This window comes from Nipponia nippon, unplaced genomic scaffold (assembly GCF_047370975.1).
Source record: "Nipponia nippon isolate SJK-2023a ecotype South Korea unplaced genomic scaffold, ASM4737097v1 scaffold_5, whole genome shotgun sequence".
Taxonomy (NCBI): domain Eukaryota; kingdom Metazoa; phylum Chordata; class Aves; order Pelecaniformes; family Threskiornithidae; genus Nipponia; species Nipponia nippon.
Window position 1 is genome coordinate 309,670 of NW_028262369.1, and position 21,057 is coordinate 330,726.

General features: G+C 40.6%; 1 protein-coding gene across 3 annotated transcripts in view; it reads right to left on the bottom strand.

Moving 5' to 3' along the window:
- The window catches only part of CRAMP1 (cramped chromatin regulator 1), a 52,561-nt gene that overhangs the window by 15,182 nt on the left and 16,322 nt on the right, over positions 1–21,057 (bottom strand). For all 3 annotated transcript variants that reach the window (XM_087733399.1, XM_087733398.1, XM_087733400.1), the window contains exons 5-11: positions 20,240–20,323; positions 17,448–17,496; positions 9,933–10,018; positions 9,051–9,174; positions 7,828–7,909; positions 5,510–6,775; positions 2,887–3,064 (exon numbers count right to left, since the gene is read on the bottom strand). In XM_087733399.1, the coding sequence (XP_087589525.1) occupies positions 2,887–3,064; positions 5,510–6,775; positions 7,828–7,909; positions 9,051–9,174; positions 9,933–10,018; positions 17,448–17,496; positions 20,240–20,323 (1,869 nt within the window). The remainder of the gene's footprint in view (positions 1–2,886; positions 3,065–5,509; positions 6,776–7,827; positions 7,910–9,050; positions 9,175–9,932; positions 10,019–17,447; positions 17,497–20,239; positions 20,324–21,057) is intronic.

Below are 21,057 nucleotides of genomic sequence, written 5' to 3' on the forward strand. Positions count from 1 at the left end.
GGGAAGATAATATAAACACAGACCCATTCTACAATGTTTATGTTTTATTTACGGCCCTCCCCGGTAATTCAAAGTGCAACCCCAATAAGGTGATTCTGGTGACAGAGAAATGAAAGAGCAGGAAGCAATTTACCAAAATACCTTCAAAAGATAGATTGTCTTAGAAATACATTTGGCACATAGAAATAATGGCATCTGGTCTGAGTAAAACTTCTCCATTTACATTTAACTTCAAAAAATATTGTAGGATTTCACAGTGCTGTGCCCACTCTGCAGGCATCCGGCTAGGACGAAAACCGGTGTTGTCAGTATGTCATTCTGAGATAACCAAGAAGCGTACCTGACTCTCTTCCACAGAAGTGCTCACTGCACGTGTAACACTGGATTTCGTTACAATAGACAGCAACGGCTATTTTCACACTCATCTTGCACCCATGCTCGCCATGGCACTCCAGCCTCTACTGCTGAGCTGGGGGTCTCAGCGGGGAGGCAGCAGGCCCCTGACTCCCCCGGAGGGGGAAGAAGTGCAGTGGGCAATGAACCTCGGTCATGCCTGCTGCCTCCCTGGGCAGGAAGGCAATACAGCACAAGCCTAATGCAGAGACGGGTACACACAACAGTATTCGAGAAGCGTTTTAAAGAACATCAAACTTTATTTACCTAACAAATAAACCTGCAGGTTTTATTGTCCTCCTATTTAAAAGACAAAATTGCCACCTCCACCCTGCTGCTATAGATTCTGCTGTTTTTCCAAAGGTTAGTTAAAATTACAGTGTGCCAATGTATCTAAAAATCAATTAAATGCAGAACAACATATAAATGTGTGCCTCCTGCCTGACCAGGAGTTAGAGAGAATTGTTTAAAGATAATACACACGATATTATCTTTAAAGAAAAGCAATAAAAGGATCCAACTGTAATTACATAATGGTATTTTAAGCACTGCAGGTGATGCTCCATCACAGCTGTTGCTTCACTTTTTCTAAATCTCTTTGCATGATTCTTTTCATCCTCTTTTTTGTCTCTCCAGCTAGCTATGTGGCTTTTGTGGAGCTGCCAGTTTGCCAATGCTTTCGGTTCTTCTGGAGTGGACACAGGCTATCTTCTAATCTTTATTTTCTACTGAGAAGGCCAAATGAGTTTATCTTTAATTAAGAAAACCCCAAAAATGAAAACCAAAAAGCGGTTAGCACCTAGACGGACTCAGGACCAAAGTCTATCAGGGAATGCACCTAGAAGGCTCATTGCCAAAAGTAACGTAGCAGTTTGCTTTCTGACAGCCAAATCACTGCGGTCATTTAATAGTAATGGATGTGACGATACAAAGAAGCTTGATAATTACTGTACATTAAAGATTGCAACCCAGACCGCAAACAATCCTATTTTAGATCCAGAACACCCTTATCAGTGCTGATAAAAGGGATTCAGTTTGTCTACCAAAACACCACAACTTAAGGTGAGGATGTCAAACTGGCTTGGGTATCCGTTTGACATGCTGGAATGCCATTACCTGAGGCCTAAGCTGAGCGCATTACCCCATGCAGAACTGCTGCGAAGCTAAACTAATTAACTAGGTAGAATGTTGTACTGAACACACTTTCAGTGCTCCTCTGTTCAAGCCAAACAGCTCGGCTGAAGCCAACTTGGCTATCTTCGGTACTGTACAAAAGCAGGAAAATATAGTCTGTATTTTTCACTTCCCGACTTTGCACTAAAGACTATGTGTTTCCTTATGGTATCTTAAACCATAGCTGTAATTCAGTGATGCAAATCAAGGACTAACGTGGACAATTATATTTGTTTTTGAATCAATGAAGCTCTGTGTAAACAGAACAGGTGTCTGTTTCTAGGGGATCAGACACAAAGTACTGTTATCTTCTTGCTGTTTCTGTCTGCCATCTTCAGCGGATGATCCTTACCTTTACTTAAAAGGCTTCAGAAAGGATTTTCAAGGCATTAGGGAAGCATAAAGTACAATCATCTCGTAAAAATGAACGTTGCAAACTAAGGAAGTTTGATTCTACTTGCAAGTCTGATTTTAAAAGATACGTCCTTCAAGCCTGCGTATCTCACTGAAATGTAACAATTTACATTATTGGCTTTTTACTAGTTATTTAAGTAAGTACATCCTTGTCTGCAAGTAAGCGCAATGAAGCTTTAGATAAAGATGAAATTGCTATAATGCCATTTTAAAATGAAAACCACACAGAGCACCAAGTATGTTTTACAGCATCAGTTAAACTGCTCATGGTCCACTGCTCCTTACTGCACGAGTGTGAAGAGGACAGCATAAGAATCACAATTGTTCCCAGTAACCCTGGCACCTTCACAGACTTTTCTGAAGTCATAAAACGTTTGCTGGCAAATGCAACTGGACCAAAGAACAGCACTGAAATTCTTGGTCTGCATGGCTAGGGCTCACAAGTTGTAGCAGCTCTATCTTCTATTAAAAGAAACGGTAATTCATAATGATTCTGTATTTTATAATGGCAGAATGGCACAGAAAATTTTCAGTAATTATTTTATCAACAAACTTTACACCATATATTTACTCTCCTGCTCTGTAAGCCTTCACTCTCTTGACATCCCACACCCTTTATCAGTCAGTTCCTAACAAATGCCAGCATCTTCTGTAAGAGTGACTCGTGAGAGTTCTTCTGGATTGTAAACTGTATTATTGACATGCACTGTTTTTCAAAATTCAAAGTAGTATTGAATTTAGGACAACTCTAAAGCAAATTAACACGTACCATTGTTCTGAAACAGTTAAGTCTATAAGAGTAAGAAGAACACTCATTCTCCCACTGTTACATTACTGGGAGGTACTCATCACAGGATGAGGTACTAATCGTCTGATCTCTTGAAATGGATTTTTATGAATACTCACTTGAGGAGCTGGAAGAAGCACCAGGAGAAAAAGTCTTGTTGTTGCGAAGGGCAGATTGATTTCGAGCACAACCTGGACTCCTGGTGCTGATGGCAATCACCTTTCCCGGAGGAGTCAGCGACTGCTCCTCTTGAGCAGGCTTTATGGGTGACGTGGCAACAGAGTTCATCTCGGGTGTCTAAAAACGCACACACATTAAATGAATATCGTGTACTGTTACAACAGATATATTGTTAAACTCATTCTACTTAGGAAGCTTAAAAAAAAAATTCTGACATACTACAATACCTTTAAGTACTCTAACCAACACCTCTGCACGTGCGTGGTGGGCAGCTGAAATTCCCTTCCTGACATTTAACACCGCTAAATGCACATAGGTTCAATATCATTAATTTATGTTACGATCGGGTTAACACTCAACAAGCTTCACACAGTGTGCTGGACCACCCCAGGATAAAAAGGAAGGAGAAAAAAAAAAAAAAAAGAGGTAAAGACACAGATTTGTCACAGTAATGGAAAAGGTGTTGGTTTTAATTCAGTGCAAACCTGATTTTCATAAAGCCTAACCATCCAGAGGGCTCCTCTGGTTGGAAGTACACCTGGACAAAAATACTTTGCTCTTATTTCTAATCAAGCAGAGACCAACAGTTCTGAATTTTTTCCCAGCCCTTCTCCTATTTCATACTGTAATACAGCAATAACAAGAGGCACACGGCAAGGTGCTTTACTAATTTTCCAGGCCTATCCAGTTATTTCATTAAGTTGTTTAAATGCTTTTCTAGAAAATGCTCCCTTTTTAAGGAATCTGTGTGCAACCACAGGCATAAAATTACCACCCACACTTGACTGCAATGCAATTTGCTACAGTTTGTTTTATGCTGGTAATCTTCATTTAAAGAATGAACCACAGCACAGTTGGCCATTCTGGCTTTGTTACATATTAGCTTGAGAAAATAGCAGGGATCTAGACAATCAATCCTCCCTCTGTTAAAGCACCCTGTGGCAAAAATATTATGGTTCCTGTCATTATTTGATGAAATGCAGAGGATTTAACAGACAAAACTTTCAAAAAGTCTACAGTACTTTCAATAAGGCAGCAAGTATCGTCCTCGCCTCTTGAATATGTATCAGTCCCACGACACCCACTGCCACAAGAAGAGTATCTCTTCTTCTGAAACACAGCCGGTATAAAGTGGTATTTGACAAATAGAAGAAAAGGTTATGCTACTTCTTTTTATTGGAACGTACGATACGGTACATATCTGAAAGAGCATCATTATTTTTCAGGAGCGCTATGCTACTTTGATTAAGACACTAAGAGTGCTGAAGTGACAGGAAAACACTTGCAAATAATAACTGCTGGTTTTGTCCCCCCTCTTCTGTCCCTCTCCCCCCAAGTCTAAGGAGATGTCCTTCTTTGTAGTTCGTCATTATTTAATCATGTCATCCCTGGCTGCCACATGTGTCACCAGAAGTAGATGCCAAAAGAGACGACAGTGTCACAGATCTGCGAGATGTCAGACCAAAAGTCTTTACAGTTTAAACAAAGTCTGTATCTGGAGCTGTATCTGAGCAGAGACGGGTTTTAAATGTACGAAATCCTACATTCTGTGTCTATAAAATCAGGATCAAAAGGAGCTTCGGAGGGCTTTAAGTCTGCACCAGCAAAGAAAGATCAAAGAACTACGTGTGTTTGGGAACAGTGATATATTTGCAGCCTATGCTGGAATACAATGCAAATGGTATCTTTAGCTCATTGTATCTCCATCAGAGGAATTCAGTCAGATCTGTTGAATTCAGTGTCTTTTTGATCTTTAAAAGGATGTTTTACTAAGTTTCAATCAGTTGCACCAGGTGGAAATGGCTGCCCAGGTATCATAGGGGCAGATATTAAACATTGATTACAAGGCACAAGAAGGAAAGCAAGTACATTCCCAGTTGTCTGCCTAAGGAATAAGATATTTTTCTGGGTCTGTTAACAACTATCCTAGAGTCTGGGAACTTTTACAAAAATCACTGTGGCAGGCACAGTTATATTGGCTATGCTATCCCAAAGAAATAAATTCTTTTCACACTTACACTTAGTGTAACTTGAACTACACATAAACATTGGAAATTAAGGGTTGCGGTTTTGGCATGGAATATTAATCTCATTGAGGCTCCGTTTGTCATCTAGGCTCCATTGCCCACAAAAGGTTGGGCCAGATGATCTTCCAAGGTCCCTTCCAACCTGGGCTGTTCTATGGCTCCACGTATCTGAGAGAACAGAAGGCACGTACCCAGCCTAACCTCATGACTGATCTTTTCAGCAGTGACATTAAATGTTCACTGTAATACCACTGAGACCCACAGCAAACCAGAAACTACAAGGTAGTGTAAAAAGCAAATACAGCATATTGAGGAAAAGTCCACTCTGTAGCAAGTCAGGTTGTGGTGGGGTTTGGTTTTTTGTTTGTTTGGTTGGTTTTTTTTGTTTGTTTGTTTGCTTGGTTTTTTTTAAACATGGGAATCTCCAAGTTCTTGACAAGGCTGGCCACTGATTTACTATGAAAACAGGACTGGGCAATTATTCCCCAGATCAAAAAAGAGTTTAGCATCCAGAGCATGAACAAGAGCTACTTACTGGTTTGGGATTGACTTCAGTAGAGATGAGTTTTAAAAGGCAGTTTAGGAGTCTCTGCTTGTGAAAGGTGGTACATGCAGGAACAGTACTTGACTCAGATGTTTGCTCCCTAGCATCCTGGGTTTCTGGCTCCAAGACAGCCAACCAGTCATATTCCAGCTGCAACTTGTTCGGTTTGCCCATCATGAGGTAGACTTCAGCCAGCGTAAGGCTCTCAGAAGTTCGCAGACTCCATCCTTCTTCTCTAACCTGTTGAGAGAGCCGGCTTGGGTCATCCTTGAGAGACTTTGTACTAGATTGTCCCTGAGGTGGAGGTGGAAATGAGGAGCCCAGCTTCTCTTGAGAATCCTCCATTACTGAATCCGTTATATCCTTGGTACAAGCATCAAGCTGCTGGCCCTGGCTGTGGCTAGCCTGAGTTTCATATCGGGATGGGCCACTGCCAGGTGAAGCCACACCACCTCTTGGTAGCTGTGAATAGGAGTCAGGTGTCTCTGTGCTCCTCCCGCTTGGAAAAGCCACAGGAGAAGTATCACCAGCTGCTGGAGTAGAGTCTTTCCCATGCAGTTTGTCTGTGCAAGAACATTTCTCTGGGACGATCAGGTCCTGACAGGACTTCATGTACCGTGGGAATGGATCGAGCAGAGAAAGCTCCTCCACGTCAGGGATCTTACTGCAAGCACAAGCTGTGCTGCACGATGGTAGCACAGTTGCTTGGTCACTAGCCAGAGCCTCCCTGCCCTCCACACAGAAGGCCACTGAGCTCAGCTTTTCATGGTTCCCTCCTGGATCTTGAAGTCCAGAAGGTGGTTTTTGGAGAGAATTAGTGATGCCAGGATTTGAGGCTGTTCCTTCCACCAGGCCAGTCTCTGGGGCACCATCTTCAGTGCTTACAGAAACTTCAGCTGTGGGCTGAGAGGTTCTGCTTGACTCTGTAGTGCTCTCTGCCCTTCCAACACCCTTACCTTCTGTTCCCCGTGTGTATTTTAGCTGTCCCCTAGCTGTCCCCTGACCACTCTGTATGCCTAAGATTTGTGCAGGGGGTAGTAAGTGAGAGTCTTTCGTGTTCTGTTTGCATTTGCCAGTTTCCTGCCAATGCACTGTGCAGAAAGCCTTGGAGTGGACCACTCTGGCCACCCCAGGCAGCGGAGTGAGCGTACAGTTCTCTCCTGGAAAGAGATGGAGCATCACTTTCTCCTCTGAGAAGCTGCCTCTTGTTTCTGAGTCTCTGGAATCTTGAAGCTGCCGTTCTTCTAGTGTTTTACGCTAAAAAAAGATTTGTCAAAGAATACAACAATCATCTGCCCCTTCCAAACAAGCAGCTGGCAGCTTATTTTGCAAGTTAAAAAAAAACAAAACAAAACAAAACACTGGCTGATCAAGGACATAGATACGAAGACTCTATGATCAGAAATTAAGTCCTTTTGTGGTGATAAGGACTACACTGAAGACCTGCTACAAGCACAAACTAAATCTCTGTTCCAGACAAAATTACTTATCTCTGCTTCACACACCACTGTAATTGTAAAAAAACCCCAACCAACCAACAGACCCCAACAAAACCAAGCAAAAACCCCCAACGTCACTGCATAGCAAAACGGACTCCTCTTTCTGTGCAGTAACCTCCATCTTAACGTGTTCTGACATCCTTCTAAGTTTCAAGTGCTGTGCTGCTACTTCTTCCAGGCTCACAAATTAAAAAAAAAAAAAAGCCTGAATTAAAGGACTAAGGACAGGACACAGCATACCAGTCAACAGAAGAACAGAATGGCTGTTAACTCACAAATCCTTCTACTCCATGGATCAAAGTTCAGAGGTAGGGATATCTCTAATGTTGTATGGCTCACACAGCATATAGATACGTAACAGGTAGCAGTAGCTACCTAGACAAGAAGCTTAAGTCCTCATTTGGTGAAACTGCATAGAACAAGTGGAAAAATCTGCCCTTAATCTCTGCTGAAACTGGAAGCAAAATCATCAGTTATTATCCAGGCTTCTATGGTGGTCACCCATCCATAATGAACAGACTAAGCGCACTGTTTAAGGAAATGAAATAAAGGTAGGGAGCTTCATTTATTACTAACTAGCTTTTCAGGGGATCATAGTAGAGAAGAGTTGAGGTAAAAGTGGAATATTACGGGATTTCCCATGAAAGGCTCCATTAGTGATGCTGAGATACTTACCTCTGCCTTTACTAAGCATGGGCTGGTAAATTTATGAGGTAGAATCACATTTCCGATGCAGAAATGAACTTAGAATAGGAAGGGAATGGCTCCCAGGACACAGCATACACAACAGACTAAGCAGAAAAAGGATACAATACGCACTTCATGGAGAGCCCACTTCTGCTTCAGGAACTCAATGAGGCTGGAGACCTTCCGATGTAACTCCACAATCATCCTGTATGCAAGATAAACAAAGCAAGGGAACAGCAAAAAAATGTCAGCAGAAGTTCAAATCACAGTCTTGATGCTAGAATGGGAATTAACGGAAGAAACTGGCATTCTGTAATACAAGCACAGAGAACACACCTACCACTCCCAAACTCTAAGGAAAAAAAAAACCAAACAAGAAAAACAAAACCGTATGTTATCCCGCAACTTTAAAATCTAGATAACTCACAACTGAGAAAGATTTAAAAGCCTATCAGATAAATCTTATAGCCATGATTCAAGATACTAGTTTCTCCAGATGGAAGAAGAAGATAGGAAAAGATGGCAAGATTTAGCTAAACTGCAAAACTGCAGGCAAGGCACAAAACCACCATATCAAGTATAGAAAGAAAGAAGAAACGTGGCACAAAAAACCCCCAAACATTTACTTTTTGCTCTCAAAGCATTTTACAAAATAAACCTAATGCTAAAAATCTTCATTCTCCTCTGTGCTTGATCTTTGGTCATTATACTGAAGTACTCTGTTTGAAAGAACAATCAGCATTACAGAGGCCTCATGTTTTCTGCCCTGAGTTTTGGACTAGATGTAAGTACTAGGATGAACAGCCGCTGACGACACAGAAACAACAGCACCAACTACATTTTGCAGGGAGGAGATTAAGCTACAAATATCTTCCTTTCTGCTAGTATCACTGTGTCGCAGTTGACATGTTCAGAGTCTTGGTGCAGGCACCTCTGACCGTTGTTTTACTTCCCTCCCCTGTGCTTCTGTCTCATGGTACATTCAATATAAATTTTAGTACAACGAGTGCTGCATATCTGCGTTTTACTTGCACTCTGCTCTGACAACTGGGTGTAAGTGGCACAAAGTATATTCATCTCCAACTCTAGTAGCTCCTACCATTACTCAAACTAAAAGATACAAAGAACAATGGTAATCTAATTTTCAAGTCTGATATCTCATGTTTACAACAATCATGTACTCTGGTTGGACAAAGCCTTCAGAATAAGTACATTTAGGCAAACTGAATTATCGAAGATGAATTGCCCAGTCGGCAAAGAGAACCTTGAAGAGAGATGAAGATGCTGGAATGCTGCTCATGTATTTCCCTATTCTATTCTGAGCACCACAATCAGTCCTTCATTACCTAAGCCGTGGATTCTGGGCCAGACTCTGTACTCGAGCCCATGCATGATTATTTCGTGGCTGCAACTCCACAGGGACCTTGAGAGGAAGACGTACTGGCTTCTGGTCCTCTTCATCACTAACGCCTGAAGGGAGATGAAGCACAAAGGGCATGGGTCAAAGCAAGGACAACTCAGTCAGAACATTATATATGCTCAGTTACATGAAAGAAAAGCATCACAGATGTCAGCATCACCTACAGAAAACTTAGGCAGCTCAGCTTCACCAGTGGAGCCTACTTCCTTAGATTATCTCCTGGGACAAGATGTTTATTTTTTTCCTCGGACACTGCGGTGGTACTGGAGCTTCCAGTTGAGCAAGCAGTGTCAAAGTCAGGTGGCTGGAAACTTTGAATAAGTACAGTATTTCAGACCTCTAAACTGCCCTGATTCTACTTTTTTTGGGGGGGGGGGGGGGGAGGAGGATAAAAAAAAAAATAAAAAAAAAATTACACAGAGCTGAACTGGAGAAGGTAAAAAAAAGTCTAAAATGCTCAATGCTAAACAACATACTACTGCTTATTCACTGGCACAAGGGACTAAACTTTGCATACAGTGAAAGCACAACTGGCAAAGCAGCAGCAATCTTGTCTGGTGTAGCTATTTTTTCAATTTAGCTATCAACATACTCCAAGACTTAGAGAGGTGGGTGGGTCCTAAAGTTACTGGGATTATACAAGCAACCAGGGTAAGTAAGACAATAGGGACGTATCTGTGCCCAACACAAACGTGAAATAGCACAAATTCCCCTGCCAATGATGTACACATGAAAACAGGCCTACTCTCTCTCATATTCTTCTGACCATCTGTTAAAACCCTTTCACGTTCCAATGTCACTTACTTACCGTCTGGATCACAGAGTTTCTTCAAAGCCCTGCACATTGGAGCTTTGATACGAAGGTTTCTGCCTTTGTAACGAACAGTCGTAGCCCTGAATACATTGAGAGGGAAGTATTTACTGGCACCATTAACAAAAGTTTGTGAATACATACATATTAGGGACACAGAGTCAAATACAATCATGGCTATAGGAACGAACAAAGAAATGTAAGGGTTTGCAGTGCAGATTCACAAGAGCGTTCAATCTTTTCGGTCACCTTACTTTCCATTATAGAAATGCTACTCTTGTGACCTCCTCTTCCAGACTTTCATGAAACACTGGGCTGTCTACTTAGGGAGCGATTGCTATTCTATAAAGCAGACCAGAATTATGTTACTTCCATTGAAGAGTACCCTCAGAGACAGCTTCTTCATAAAAGACAAGTGGTTTTGCTTTAGTCTCCTCTTTATACTCCTAACTCTTAATAACGGGAAGAAAAAGTCTAAAGTTTTTGAAGTCTTCCATTCTGGAGCATCAACACCACATCTGTTGCAGAAATTGTTGAGGTCTAACAGCTTGTGCGGGAATCTGAACAAAGTAACTTTTACAGTATGATTTCACCGGCTTTTGGCTTCAATACCACATTAACAGCTATAAAGAACTATAAGCTATGAAGAACTATAAAAGCAAGAGGCTGTTTTCGTTTTCACACAGTGGCTCTATTCGATTTCTTCACTCAGTCAGCCCTGTCTTCTTTTTAGGGACTTAAAAGGCAGGCCTTGAGACCAACAAAGTTACTGATGGCAGTATTTACTACCTAATACTTCAAGCAATAAGGATCAGCTAGCATAGAAGCAGCAGGATTGAACATAAATCCTTGCAAGTAAAATGAAATAAATTATGGAGAAAAATCCTACAGCAGGATCTTATTTTTTCCTATGCTGTAAGGAAGACAACATCAGGCAGAAAGAGCATTTGCCTACACTGCTAACAGGCAAATTCTCAGAAGGGCAGCAGAAGTGAAGCCAGACCTGAGAAGATGGAGTTGATGAGGTGTGCAGCCCAAAAGTTTCAGTTACTAAGCTGTGAACTTCTACAGATTCAGAATATCCCAGGGCTGGAAGGGCAGATTTCCTGAGCTACCAGAAGCTAGAGGGAACTTGTTAGCCCTCGCTCTTTCTAACAGGCTCCGAGACAGAAGCAATGATGGCTCAACTAATGAAAAGAGGAGAAGGCTCTCAAGTGCTGAGGAGAAACTAGCAATAGTGCTACTTAAGAAAAAATAAAAAAGACCCAAGAGCTACTCGCCTGGTTTTAAATAGGGCTTCCTATTTCCACATCTGGAACAGCAGACAACACTACAGCTGCCGTAACAGAAGCATTGTTGTTACTTTTCCTCTTTCAACTCAACCTTAACTTGAATTGTTGGAAACTTGAATTGTTTGAAGACAGTGGGTCCCACCAGGTACAACAGTCAATCTCTGCCAGGGGAAAGACTCTTAAAGGAGGACAGAGCAACACTTATAGAAATCTAGTCAATGACATAAGATAACGACGAAAGGTAGAACTTCCTCCTGGTCATTGCAATGGACACCACAGCCTTAATGCGTGAGGCTCAATATCCTCTTGTCATTATATTAAAGTACAGATATGTCTTTATCAGAAAATCAGCATTTTTAAGAAAATAAATCTCCTGAAAATAAGTTTAATCATATGCAGCTAGCACCCTCTCTTTTTTTTTTTTTTTAAATGTGTAAATAAACCAAGTTTCAATACAAGTGCCGACAAGATCAGTATGAATCAACCCAAACTCACTTATGTCAAGTTAACAGGGACTGCAATGTATAAAGACAGGAAACTCGGTTACAAATTCTGCTGCTCTCGAATGTAGCTGGTCCATGTTTGGACAACTTCCCTCTTGGGTCTGAATCTTTAGGTGGAAAAACCTCCACTTTTCTTCACAAGCCCAAACTTTGGTCTCAGCCAGCAGTCAGAAGCGGCAGCCTAGTATAAAAGTGCCTGGTACAAAACCTGAAGGATTTGGCAGAACCTAGAGAATTTGCAGTAAATAAAAACCCTAGATACATATTACATTTCTTTGTCTAGTGCTTATTATTATTTCCTCCAAGAACAGTAACTGAAAAAACAGCTGAGAACTAAAGTCTTCAACTTTTACTATCGCTCCTAGAGATCTCTCTTCCTGTTATGTAGTTTTACGCTAAAGTAACACATCCTTGTGATTCACAACAAATATCCTTTGCCTTTAACTACAGGGACTCAATGAAAGCTATATTTACCTTATTACCACTAATGCTGTTCATCACAGTAAGTAATTTTATAAAGCTCACGTTGAGATGCCAGGATGCATGAATGCACTCAACCGCTAGAAAACACAAAGTCTGGGAATGTGATGGAACGGTGGTACAGAAAACAATGCTCCTGCATGACATGCCACCAGTATCGTCTTCCTTGTTCTTGCAAGGGGTTAACTACAGCATTACAGCAATCAGTACTGCTGTAACGATTCCTTGCTTAGTGAAGACATGCCTAGACGTTCCCTCCCGTTCTACTGGAAAACAGTTTCGTAATAGCCTCATACAAAATCCACTAAAACTAGTGAAAATAAATCCAGTAATTCAATGCACCTTGAAACAGGTTGCTAAATTGCAAATTTACACTACTTTAGGACAGCAAATTCTTTTGACTACTTGTGCGAGCTGAGACTCTCCTCCTGCATCTTGATTTTAGCTAATGCAACAACCTTTTATCAAATGTGCCCTTGAAGTAACTGCATGCAAGTGAAGAGTCAGAAATAGCATTATTATTATTATTATTATTATTATTATTATTATTATTATTGTAACTTTGACAGTGAGTATAACTGAGAAGGGGTTTGTGGGGAGAAACATTATTTCTTCTTAGACTAACTGATATGACTATATAAACAGACAAGCTTTGTGGAAATTGTTCCATCATATGACTTGAAGGCGACTGAAAGAAGGGCCTGAGTGCTAAAAAGGCTATTCGATCCACCTAGAACAGCTGAGCTAATTTGATCAAGAAAAAGAAAGAAGAAAAGCGCTGCTGTTGATTTTTCATATTTTCCGTTTCTGTTAAAGAGGCTACCTAGTTGGTCATAAAGCATTTATTATTGAGTCAGGCTTCCTGGCAGTTGTTCCTGCTCAATTTGTCCACCACCTGCTCAGCTACACCTTGGGCAGCAGATACCCACTATTTGTTACCACCACAGAGCAGCTCACAAATGAACGCTGGATCAGCATCATAAGCTCCTGGATGCATTTGTATCTGTGCTTAAAAGGCAGAGAGGGGAAAACAAAACAAAACAAAACAAAACAAAACCCACCCACCAAAACCTAGGATAAAAGCCAGAAAAGAAGCGTGAAAAACATAGGTATATTATGAAAAAGATATTTTTTTAAAAAAATTATAAAAATCTAGGAGAAAAACCATATTGGAGGAAAGAAAACAAATGCAAAACTGCTGATAGCCCTGAAAGAGGAGGAGGAACTACTGCATTTCCCGATTACTGAGTGAGAACGGCACAGTTCAGAAGTTAGCACAAGCGAAGTATGCTGTTCAGCAAGTGAAGGAACGCAGAACACACATAAATTTGACAAAACAAATTAAAAAATTTCACACAGAAGTTTTCGCCCTGGCACTACAGCACTCTTCCATGACTACAGCAATCAATATTTGTATTTTCATTGTTCCCTAAAGTATGTTTTAGAAGTAGCATCCCAGCTCTCTACATTCAGGTGTTCTGCTTGGAGAGCCAGGAATAATTCCCCTAATTCCCTTTTCCATAAAGTATGATGGGCTTCAAGCAATCTAGGGAGAGTCTGATAATAAGTTATTCTTTAAACTAATATAAAATTAGATATATTTAGAGACTGTCGTTTCCTAATTGAAATCCATGGCTGGGAGGCTAGAAAAAGAACAGTTCTACTAATGTAAAAGAAAAGCACAGTAAAAAGGAGACAGCCTGCAACAGAACTACTCTTAGCTTAAAAATACTTATTTCCTTCTCTTCTCTTACCTAGATCCTGGATGTTTCCAAATGCAGAAAATGGTAAATCTTAAAGAAAGTTACTGAATACGGATTAAGAACTACTAGTATAACTTGACACCAAGAGCATGTTCTGCCTACTTAAAAAGATCACTTTTGTATACGAGTTTTTTCAGGGCGAATTGCTGTTTTATTATCAAGATTTTTAGGGAGTTACAAATTCCCCCTCAGCATGCCAAACAGCTTTTACAAGGAGCAATGAAGGATCACTCCCACTCCACACGAAGCACACCCTGGAACTGAATCAGACAGATCAATCGATACCTGTTCGAAGTTTCTGTCTTTAACGGTCTTCCCTACTTGTGATATTAAGAGCCTCTCAGGTTGGGGGCAAAACCAGACATGCTAACAGACACTGCTTTAACTGTTGCATATTTACGGTATTTCTTTAATTATGTACTTGCTGTGGTTTGGGTTTTTTAACTCATCCACAAATCCTACAGATTTACAAAGATATCCAGAAAGTATTTATATTTCCTCAAATGCAGCTTTTTATTAAATGTAAAGATTGTTGCAAAACCTAAGTTAAATAAAAATGTTTCACTCCTAAAAGTGAAACAAAACAGAAAAACTTTGGTTTCTGTTTATTTAGATGAGTTTCTGAGCAGTTCTGATATACTACCATAAATCTTTGTTTCTTGTTATATGTCCTAATCACACAATCCAGCAACCTATCGTTGCTGTAACAAAAAACTAGCAACAAAGGACTGGACAGACCGTGACTCAGATTCCCTATAATTTCTAAGGGAGCTTTTGTTTCATAGTTGCCCTGCTTAGTGATTCTGAAAACTTCTTTAAGCAGCTGGTGTGGGCCAGCGTTGACATGAGTATGCTAAACTCCTCAGACCAGTTACAAAAGCTGATAGAACAATTCCTATCTTCCCCTTGCATTTATAAATCTCTAAACTTTGATCTATTTTCTAAAAGATCCCCGATTTAATCAACTGCAACTGTACCAAAGGCTACGGTCTAGCCTGATTTTACATGTTACTGAAAATCTAAGGCAAGTACAGAGGTATAGCAGTGAATGGCCTTAACTTCAATGACCAAACGGGGACATTTCACGCAAAGATTTTGCCATTACTTGAAATAGCCAGTTGATTAAGTTTTCAGGCACTATTTATTATCCGTGACCTGGGTAATAAGCTCAACTAGGAAGATTTTAAATATGGCTTTCTTAGGAGCACTGCACAGTGTCATTTGTTTTTCCGTACACCATGTAATTACTACAGAAAGCCAGAGATGATGTGTAACATAAGCAAAATAAGCACTGAATTAGAATGTATAACTCCAGGGTCTAGAGTTGTCCTGCAAACAAATTGCCAGGTAGCTCCTCACAATCTTAGCCTCTCTCGACCTTTCTTACCAATTAATGAGGGTAATGTTTACCTAGTTCAGGAGAAGATGATCAGAATAATGCATGTTCACACTCCCCATTTTTAATCACTGGATTCGCTTCCACTCAAGACTTTCAACATGGCGACAAGCCTTACAAAGTGCACTGCACTCAGAGGAAAAGGAGGAGTATCACACTTGAAAGAAACACGTTAGGAACTGAAAAAAAGAACTGCTTACAAATAGAGAGGGGGATCACAGAATTGCAACATCACTGAGCAAGATGGAAAGTTTAATCTAACGGGATACATGCAATGTGTTTGCCTGCGTGAGATTCGGGGCTGCCCTGCACGTGCAGGGGATTAATTCAGATGGCGCAGACATCCAGGCAGTAATGAAGACGAAAATGTGGACGTTGTTTCCCTGCACAGTTTGCTCCTCTTCAACTGACAAGGTTTACCCACCAAACGGGGCAAGAGATGCGGGAGAAAAAGGGAAGAGAAGATGTGTCCTCCACCTGGTAGACAAAAAGCCTATGCAAGAGCAACTATTTCTGAACTGCCTAAGAAAGTCAATATTATGTACACTCTAGTTTTTGGTTAGAAGATTAGCATTACTGTTTTCTAACGCAAAGAGTCCTGTTTTCAAAGTGGCTTGTTACAAGACTGGCTTTTATAGAATAAACACCTCGACTTCACAGAAATCATTGGCCCTTATTAACAATTAATTAGAAGAACTAAGGCCTTAATTATGCAAAGTGCTAGACTGTCGCTACAGCTTGCTAAAAGTCAGTCTCCTTTATTATGGTTTAGTCTCTTTGGATGACACAGTATTAGAAAGGCTCCCCAGCATAACACAGAGAGACCAAAATGACCGCCTATATCCTGAACGCTAGAGCTATTCAGGACACTAGTGAAAAAAGGCTCATCCCAGGCCCATTTTAACCAATAACTCCAATTTAAAGAACTCATTTGCTTTACGAATCATTTCGTCACATGAAAAAACTTACTGCTAAGAGTTTCTTAATTGCACAGAACTCAAACCAAATGGCAATTTCTCTTCTAATGTCGAACTTCGCAGTTAACAAAAGAATGAACAAGTGATTTCATAAATAATCACATTCGAGACCTGCAACACAACAGCACACCGTACAAAGCGCATCTCCCAGGAGATGAAAGGTTAATAAACTGTAAGGAACTCATTCGGAAACTCAGTCTGTGAACAACAGAAAGGCACAACAACAAGTATCCGTTTTCTGTAAGGTAAAGTCAAAAATTAGCAGCTGCCGAGTGGGCAAACTCTTCCTCCTGTTTACAGTAAAGTTTACTTCACCAATAATTTGTCTGTTACAATGAAGCACCCTAAAAGCACAAATGCCAAAAGTAAAAAGGGATCTCTAACAAACAGAAAATAATAATATTTTCAAATCGCTTTTAAAGACTTGATTAGGGCAAAGCAATGCCTGCTGAGTGATACCTGCTTAATGATCACGCTCCTTAAAATAATACCCTTCGAAAGATATTTCAGTTTAGAATACACAAATTCTAAAAGCAGGATTACTTGAGAAAACTTTACGTACAAATGTATCGCGCGTTCCCTCATTTCTAATAGTAGAGCAACTTCTAATCCCTTCTGTATTCTAAAAGTCCATTGCCAAGACTGAAACCCCAAATCCCGTAATTCCTTTTTGAAGTGAAAGAGAATACCCATTCTTAAAGTCAAGTAGATGCAAGAAGCGACTGGAGGGCTGAGGCCTATGGTGTACTGCAAGTGTTGTTTCAGGTCTGAAACTCAGGACTCGTGAGCACTGTTGGCAGAACTGTTTGGAGATGAACTACATGCCCTACAGTGAATCAACATAGTTATATTGCCATAACTTCTGTGAAAAATTCTCATCTCATTACCTTCTTAAACTTCACCCATCTTTTCTTACTAATAACAATTAATGGCTTCATGGAAAAGGGGAAGAAAAAAATCCATACAGAACAAAGAATGGAAAATGTCAAACTGCAGCTCTAAAAAAGTAAGAAATGCCCCCTAGACTCTGGATGACCAATTCAACAATCAAGCTGCTGAACAACCCAGTTTTAAGAGTTTCAGGAATAAGTTCCTACTTACCCGGCCTGAATGAGCTCATTGAGTTTAGCTGCATTCTTGTCATCCATACCTTTACATGAAATGGGATAACACAGTGAATTAGGATTTGAAGTGATACAGTCTTGACCTTTTTTTGTGCCCTGTTTGGTTTTCAAAGCTATTACATTTTATTCTCACATAGGTTTAATGTGCATAAATGTGCTATAATGTACGCTTTCTGAAAAGTTTCTATTTTCATAATGTGCAAGCTTTACACAATCCTTACCATGAAAATTACGTTTTACTCATAGATTAAATGACCCTGGTTTACGTGCTACAGTCATCTTGGGTTGCCGGGTGTTACTCTGACACTGCGGTATTAAAAATAAAAGCTTCCTCATCTTCCTGCTCAATCTCTGTTGCTAAGGCAGCATAGCATAATGAAAGAGCATCAAGCCCTCACAGTGCTGAACGCAATAAAAAAAGTAAATAAAAATAACAAAATGCACATGTAGACCACATTTTTCTTCCATGCGTTATACAGCACATTTTTAAATGGACATTACAGTAACTTGATTTATATTCTCCATGATAGTTAGGCCCAGATCTATTTACAATCAACCTCCCTCTAGCAATGCTGAAAGTACTCCTGACATGCTTTCATGTCTCAATAGCCCTACACAAGTCATCTCAGTTTCTGGGAACACGGGACTGGGTGAATACCACAAGAGGAGAAGGAAAAAAAAAAAAAAGAGAGAGAGAGAGAGAGAGAAGGAAACTACTTTCACCAGCTGCAGAGCAGAACTCTCATAAACTGGGTGTAGAGGTTTGCGGCTTAAGCCCATTTGGTCATGGAGACTAGAATTTTCCAAGTGGCAGTGGGTAAAATACGTAACCAAGTACCAAAGTTATAAAAAGACAGAAGCACAGAGTATGCATGCATTGCCATGGCGACTGTGTGAAACCTTATTCCCAGTCATAGCAAGGAAGGTCTGTTGATGCCTTTAAGACAAGACGTGGATATAGGGAAGAAACACTAATACTGGTTTCTACTGACAATGCAATCTGTCTTGCCTCTGCACCTTCTTTGTCATGAAACAGTTCAGAATTGTTTCTCCAAGATGAATTAACACACTGGAAATCTTTGAAGAAACAGAATAAAGTCAGCCTGAACATTCACAACAGTCTCGTTCATGACACATTACAATAAAAATCCCAGGTGAGGAAATAATATAGCAAAAAAAAAAAATCCTGCCAAAATACCAGGATTCTATTAGGAATTGTACGTGTCCACTCATTAAAGCTTTCTTGTCGTCTGCACTCTGCAACTAGTATGACTTTACAAAGAAGCGAAAGTATTTTCATGATTTTCCACGTCTCACAAATTAAATTTAAATATGTAGAAGATGCATTATGATGTAACACTGACCCTACAAAAAGCTTGGGAACAAATGAAAAAAATACACAGATAAGAAGGTGTATGTGCATGGACCAGTGCATACAGTGCATGTTCCTCTGTCCATTCTCCAAGCTAGCCACATTAGAGCTCTCTCTAGTCTGGAAGTCATAAAGACCATGCGAATCGTATCCTGGGCTGCATCCCCCGCAGCGTGGGCAGCGGGGCGAGGGAGGGGATTCTGCCCCTCTGCTCCGCTCTGGGGAGACCCCCCTGGAGCCCCGCGTCCAGCTCGGGGGTCCTCAGCACGGGAAGGACATGGAGCTGTTGGAGCGGGGACAGCGGAGGCCACCGAAATGCTCCGAGGGTGGCACAGCTCTGCTGGGAGGACAGGCTGAGAGCTGGGGGGGTTCAGCCTGGAGAGGAGGAGGCTGCGGGGAGACCTCACTGCAGCCTTGCTGTGCTGAAAGGGGGCCGACAAGAAAGGGGGGGACGGGCTTTTTAGCAGGGCCTGCTGCGACAGGACAAGGGGGGATGGTTTTAAGCTGAAAGAGGGGAGATTCAGACTGGATATAAGGAAGAAATTGTTTACGCCGAGGGTGGTGAGACAGTGGCAGGGGTTGCCCAGAGCGGTGGGAGACGCTCCATCCCTGGAAACCTTCACGGTCAGGTTGGATGGGGCTCTGAGCAACTTGACGTAGTTGAAGATGTCCCTGCGCATGGCAGGGGGGTTGGACTGGATGGCCTTTAAAGGTTCCTTCCAACCCAAACCATTCTATGATTCTATGAACACGGTACTAAGCCTAAACCCAGATACCTTGCTATTGCAACTAAGCGACTTCCAGAAAATGGGGGAGCATTGTTATGGCATATACTCATCCATCTACACTTATCCTTATGGACAAAACCAGCCGCAGGGATTGACAAGGTCAGGGTCAGAATGCATCTTGGTTAGCCAGTAACATTGTTATTTCTGACTATGATTTGTAATGCTTTTTCGTTTTCAGGGTTCAATAAGTAAAGATTCAGAGACTTACTTAGAGCAAGGCACCATCCCAGATTTTGATTGCATAGGCAGAAGTAATTGTGGGTGCAAATGATATCATTTCCACATTTAATCGCTTAGTTTTCAAGAATAATAAAATAAACAGATAATCTAAGCTGCGTATACATTTACCTGCCATCTGTGGCTATTACATGCACTGCATTCCACAGATGGAAAAAGCTAAAGAAAAAGGGGACTAATGCAACAGACTAAGGTCTTTAAAAATAAAAACACATTTAATGAAGAAACGATACCACAGATCACTGCAATAGAATACAATGAACACAAATTCTGAATAACTCAGAAGTGAAACTGTACTAGACATTGCCAACTTCAAGGGTAGACACTTCTGATTCTACCACATAAAAATAATTTTAAGTCATTCATACTCACATCCCCCAATCTTTTTCCTTAGTTCCCCATAGCAGATTAAGCCATAAAGCTCCAGGGAGGATTTTTTCAGCCCTTGAGAAAACACTGAAAAGCAGAAAAGGTGTAAGTGAGATGCAGACTGCAGATACTCATGCACAGCAACATTGCAGATACTCATTTCAACACTGAAAATGAGATGATTTGTATTTTCAGTGAAGAGACAAACACCTCATCGAAGGTAAGACTAAATTCTGTTTCAAGAAACACTGTGAGACAGGTTCACCAATTTCCTTTTGGTGACTTAAATATCTGGGAAACGCAACATTCTTTAGATTACAGAAAAAACAAAGCAGCTTCCACAGAACTGAAACAAATATGCAACAGTTCAATACGCAAAAGAAAGCTGATTTTAGTATCACTTAACTGTTTACTATTTCTAAAGGAAATGTCCATATGCCCCCAAGAAAATACATATAGAACTCTCTCGTATATGAAAATTAAGTAGGTCTGAATCTTCCAGAAGACAGAGAATGTCTTCCATGCTCACGAATGCACCTCAGAGATTTAATGCAAATTCTAGATTCTAAATTTTTATAGGAAGAATTGCAGACATTTTATTCAACTTTACAAGATTTTTTTTCTCCTTTCTCATCAACGCACACGATGTAGACCTTTGCTAATTGATCTCAATATCTACGACAGCACAGAAAGACAGTCTTGTGGTTTACAAATCAGATGAAAATATTAATTCTTGTCTATTTATCAAGAATTCAGTTCTCTTCGACTTGCAGACTCATTTAATATCAAAATCCAGGCACGCATATTTCTACCAATACTAA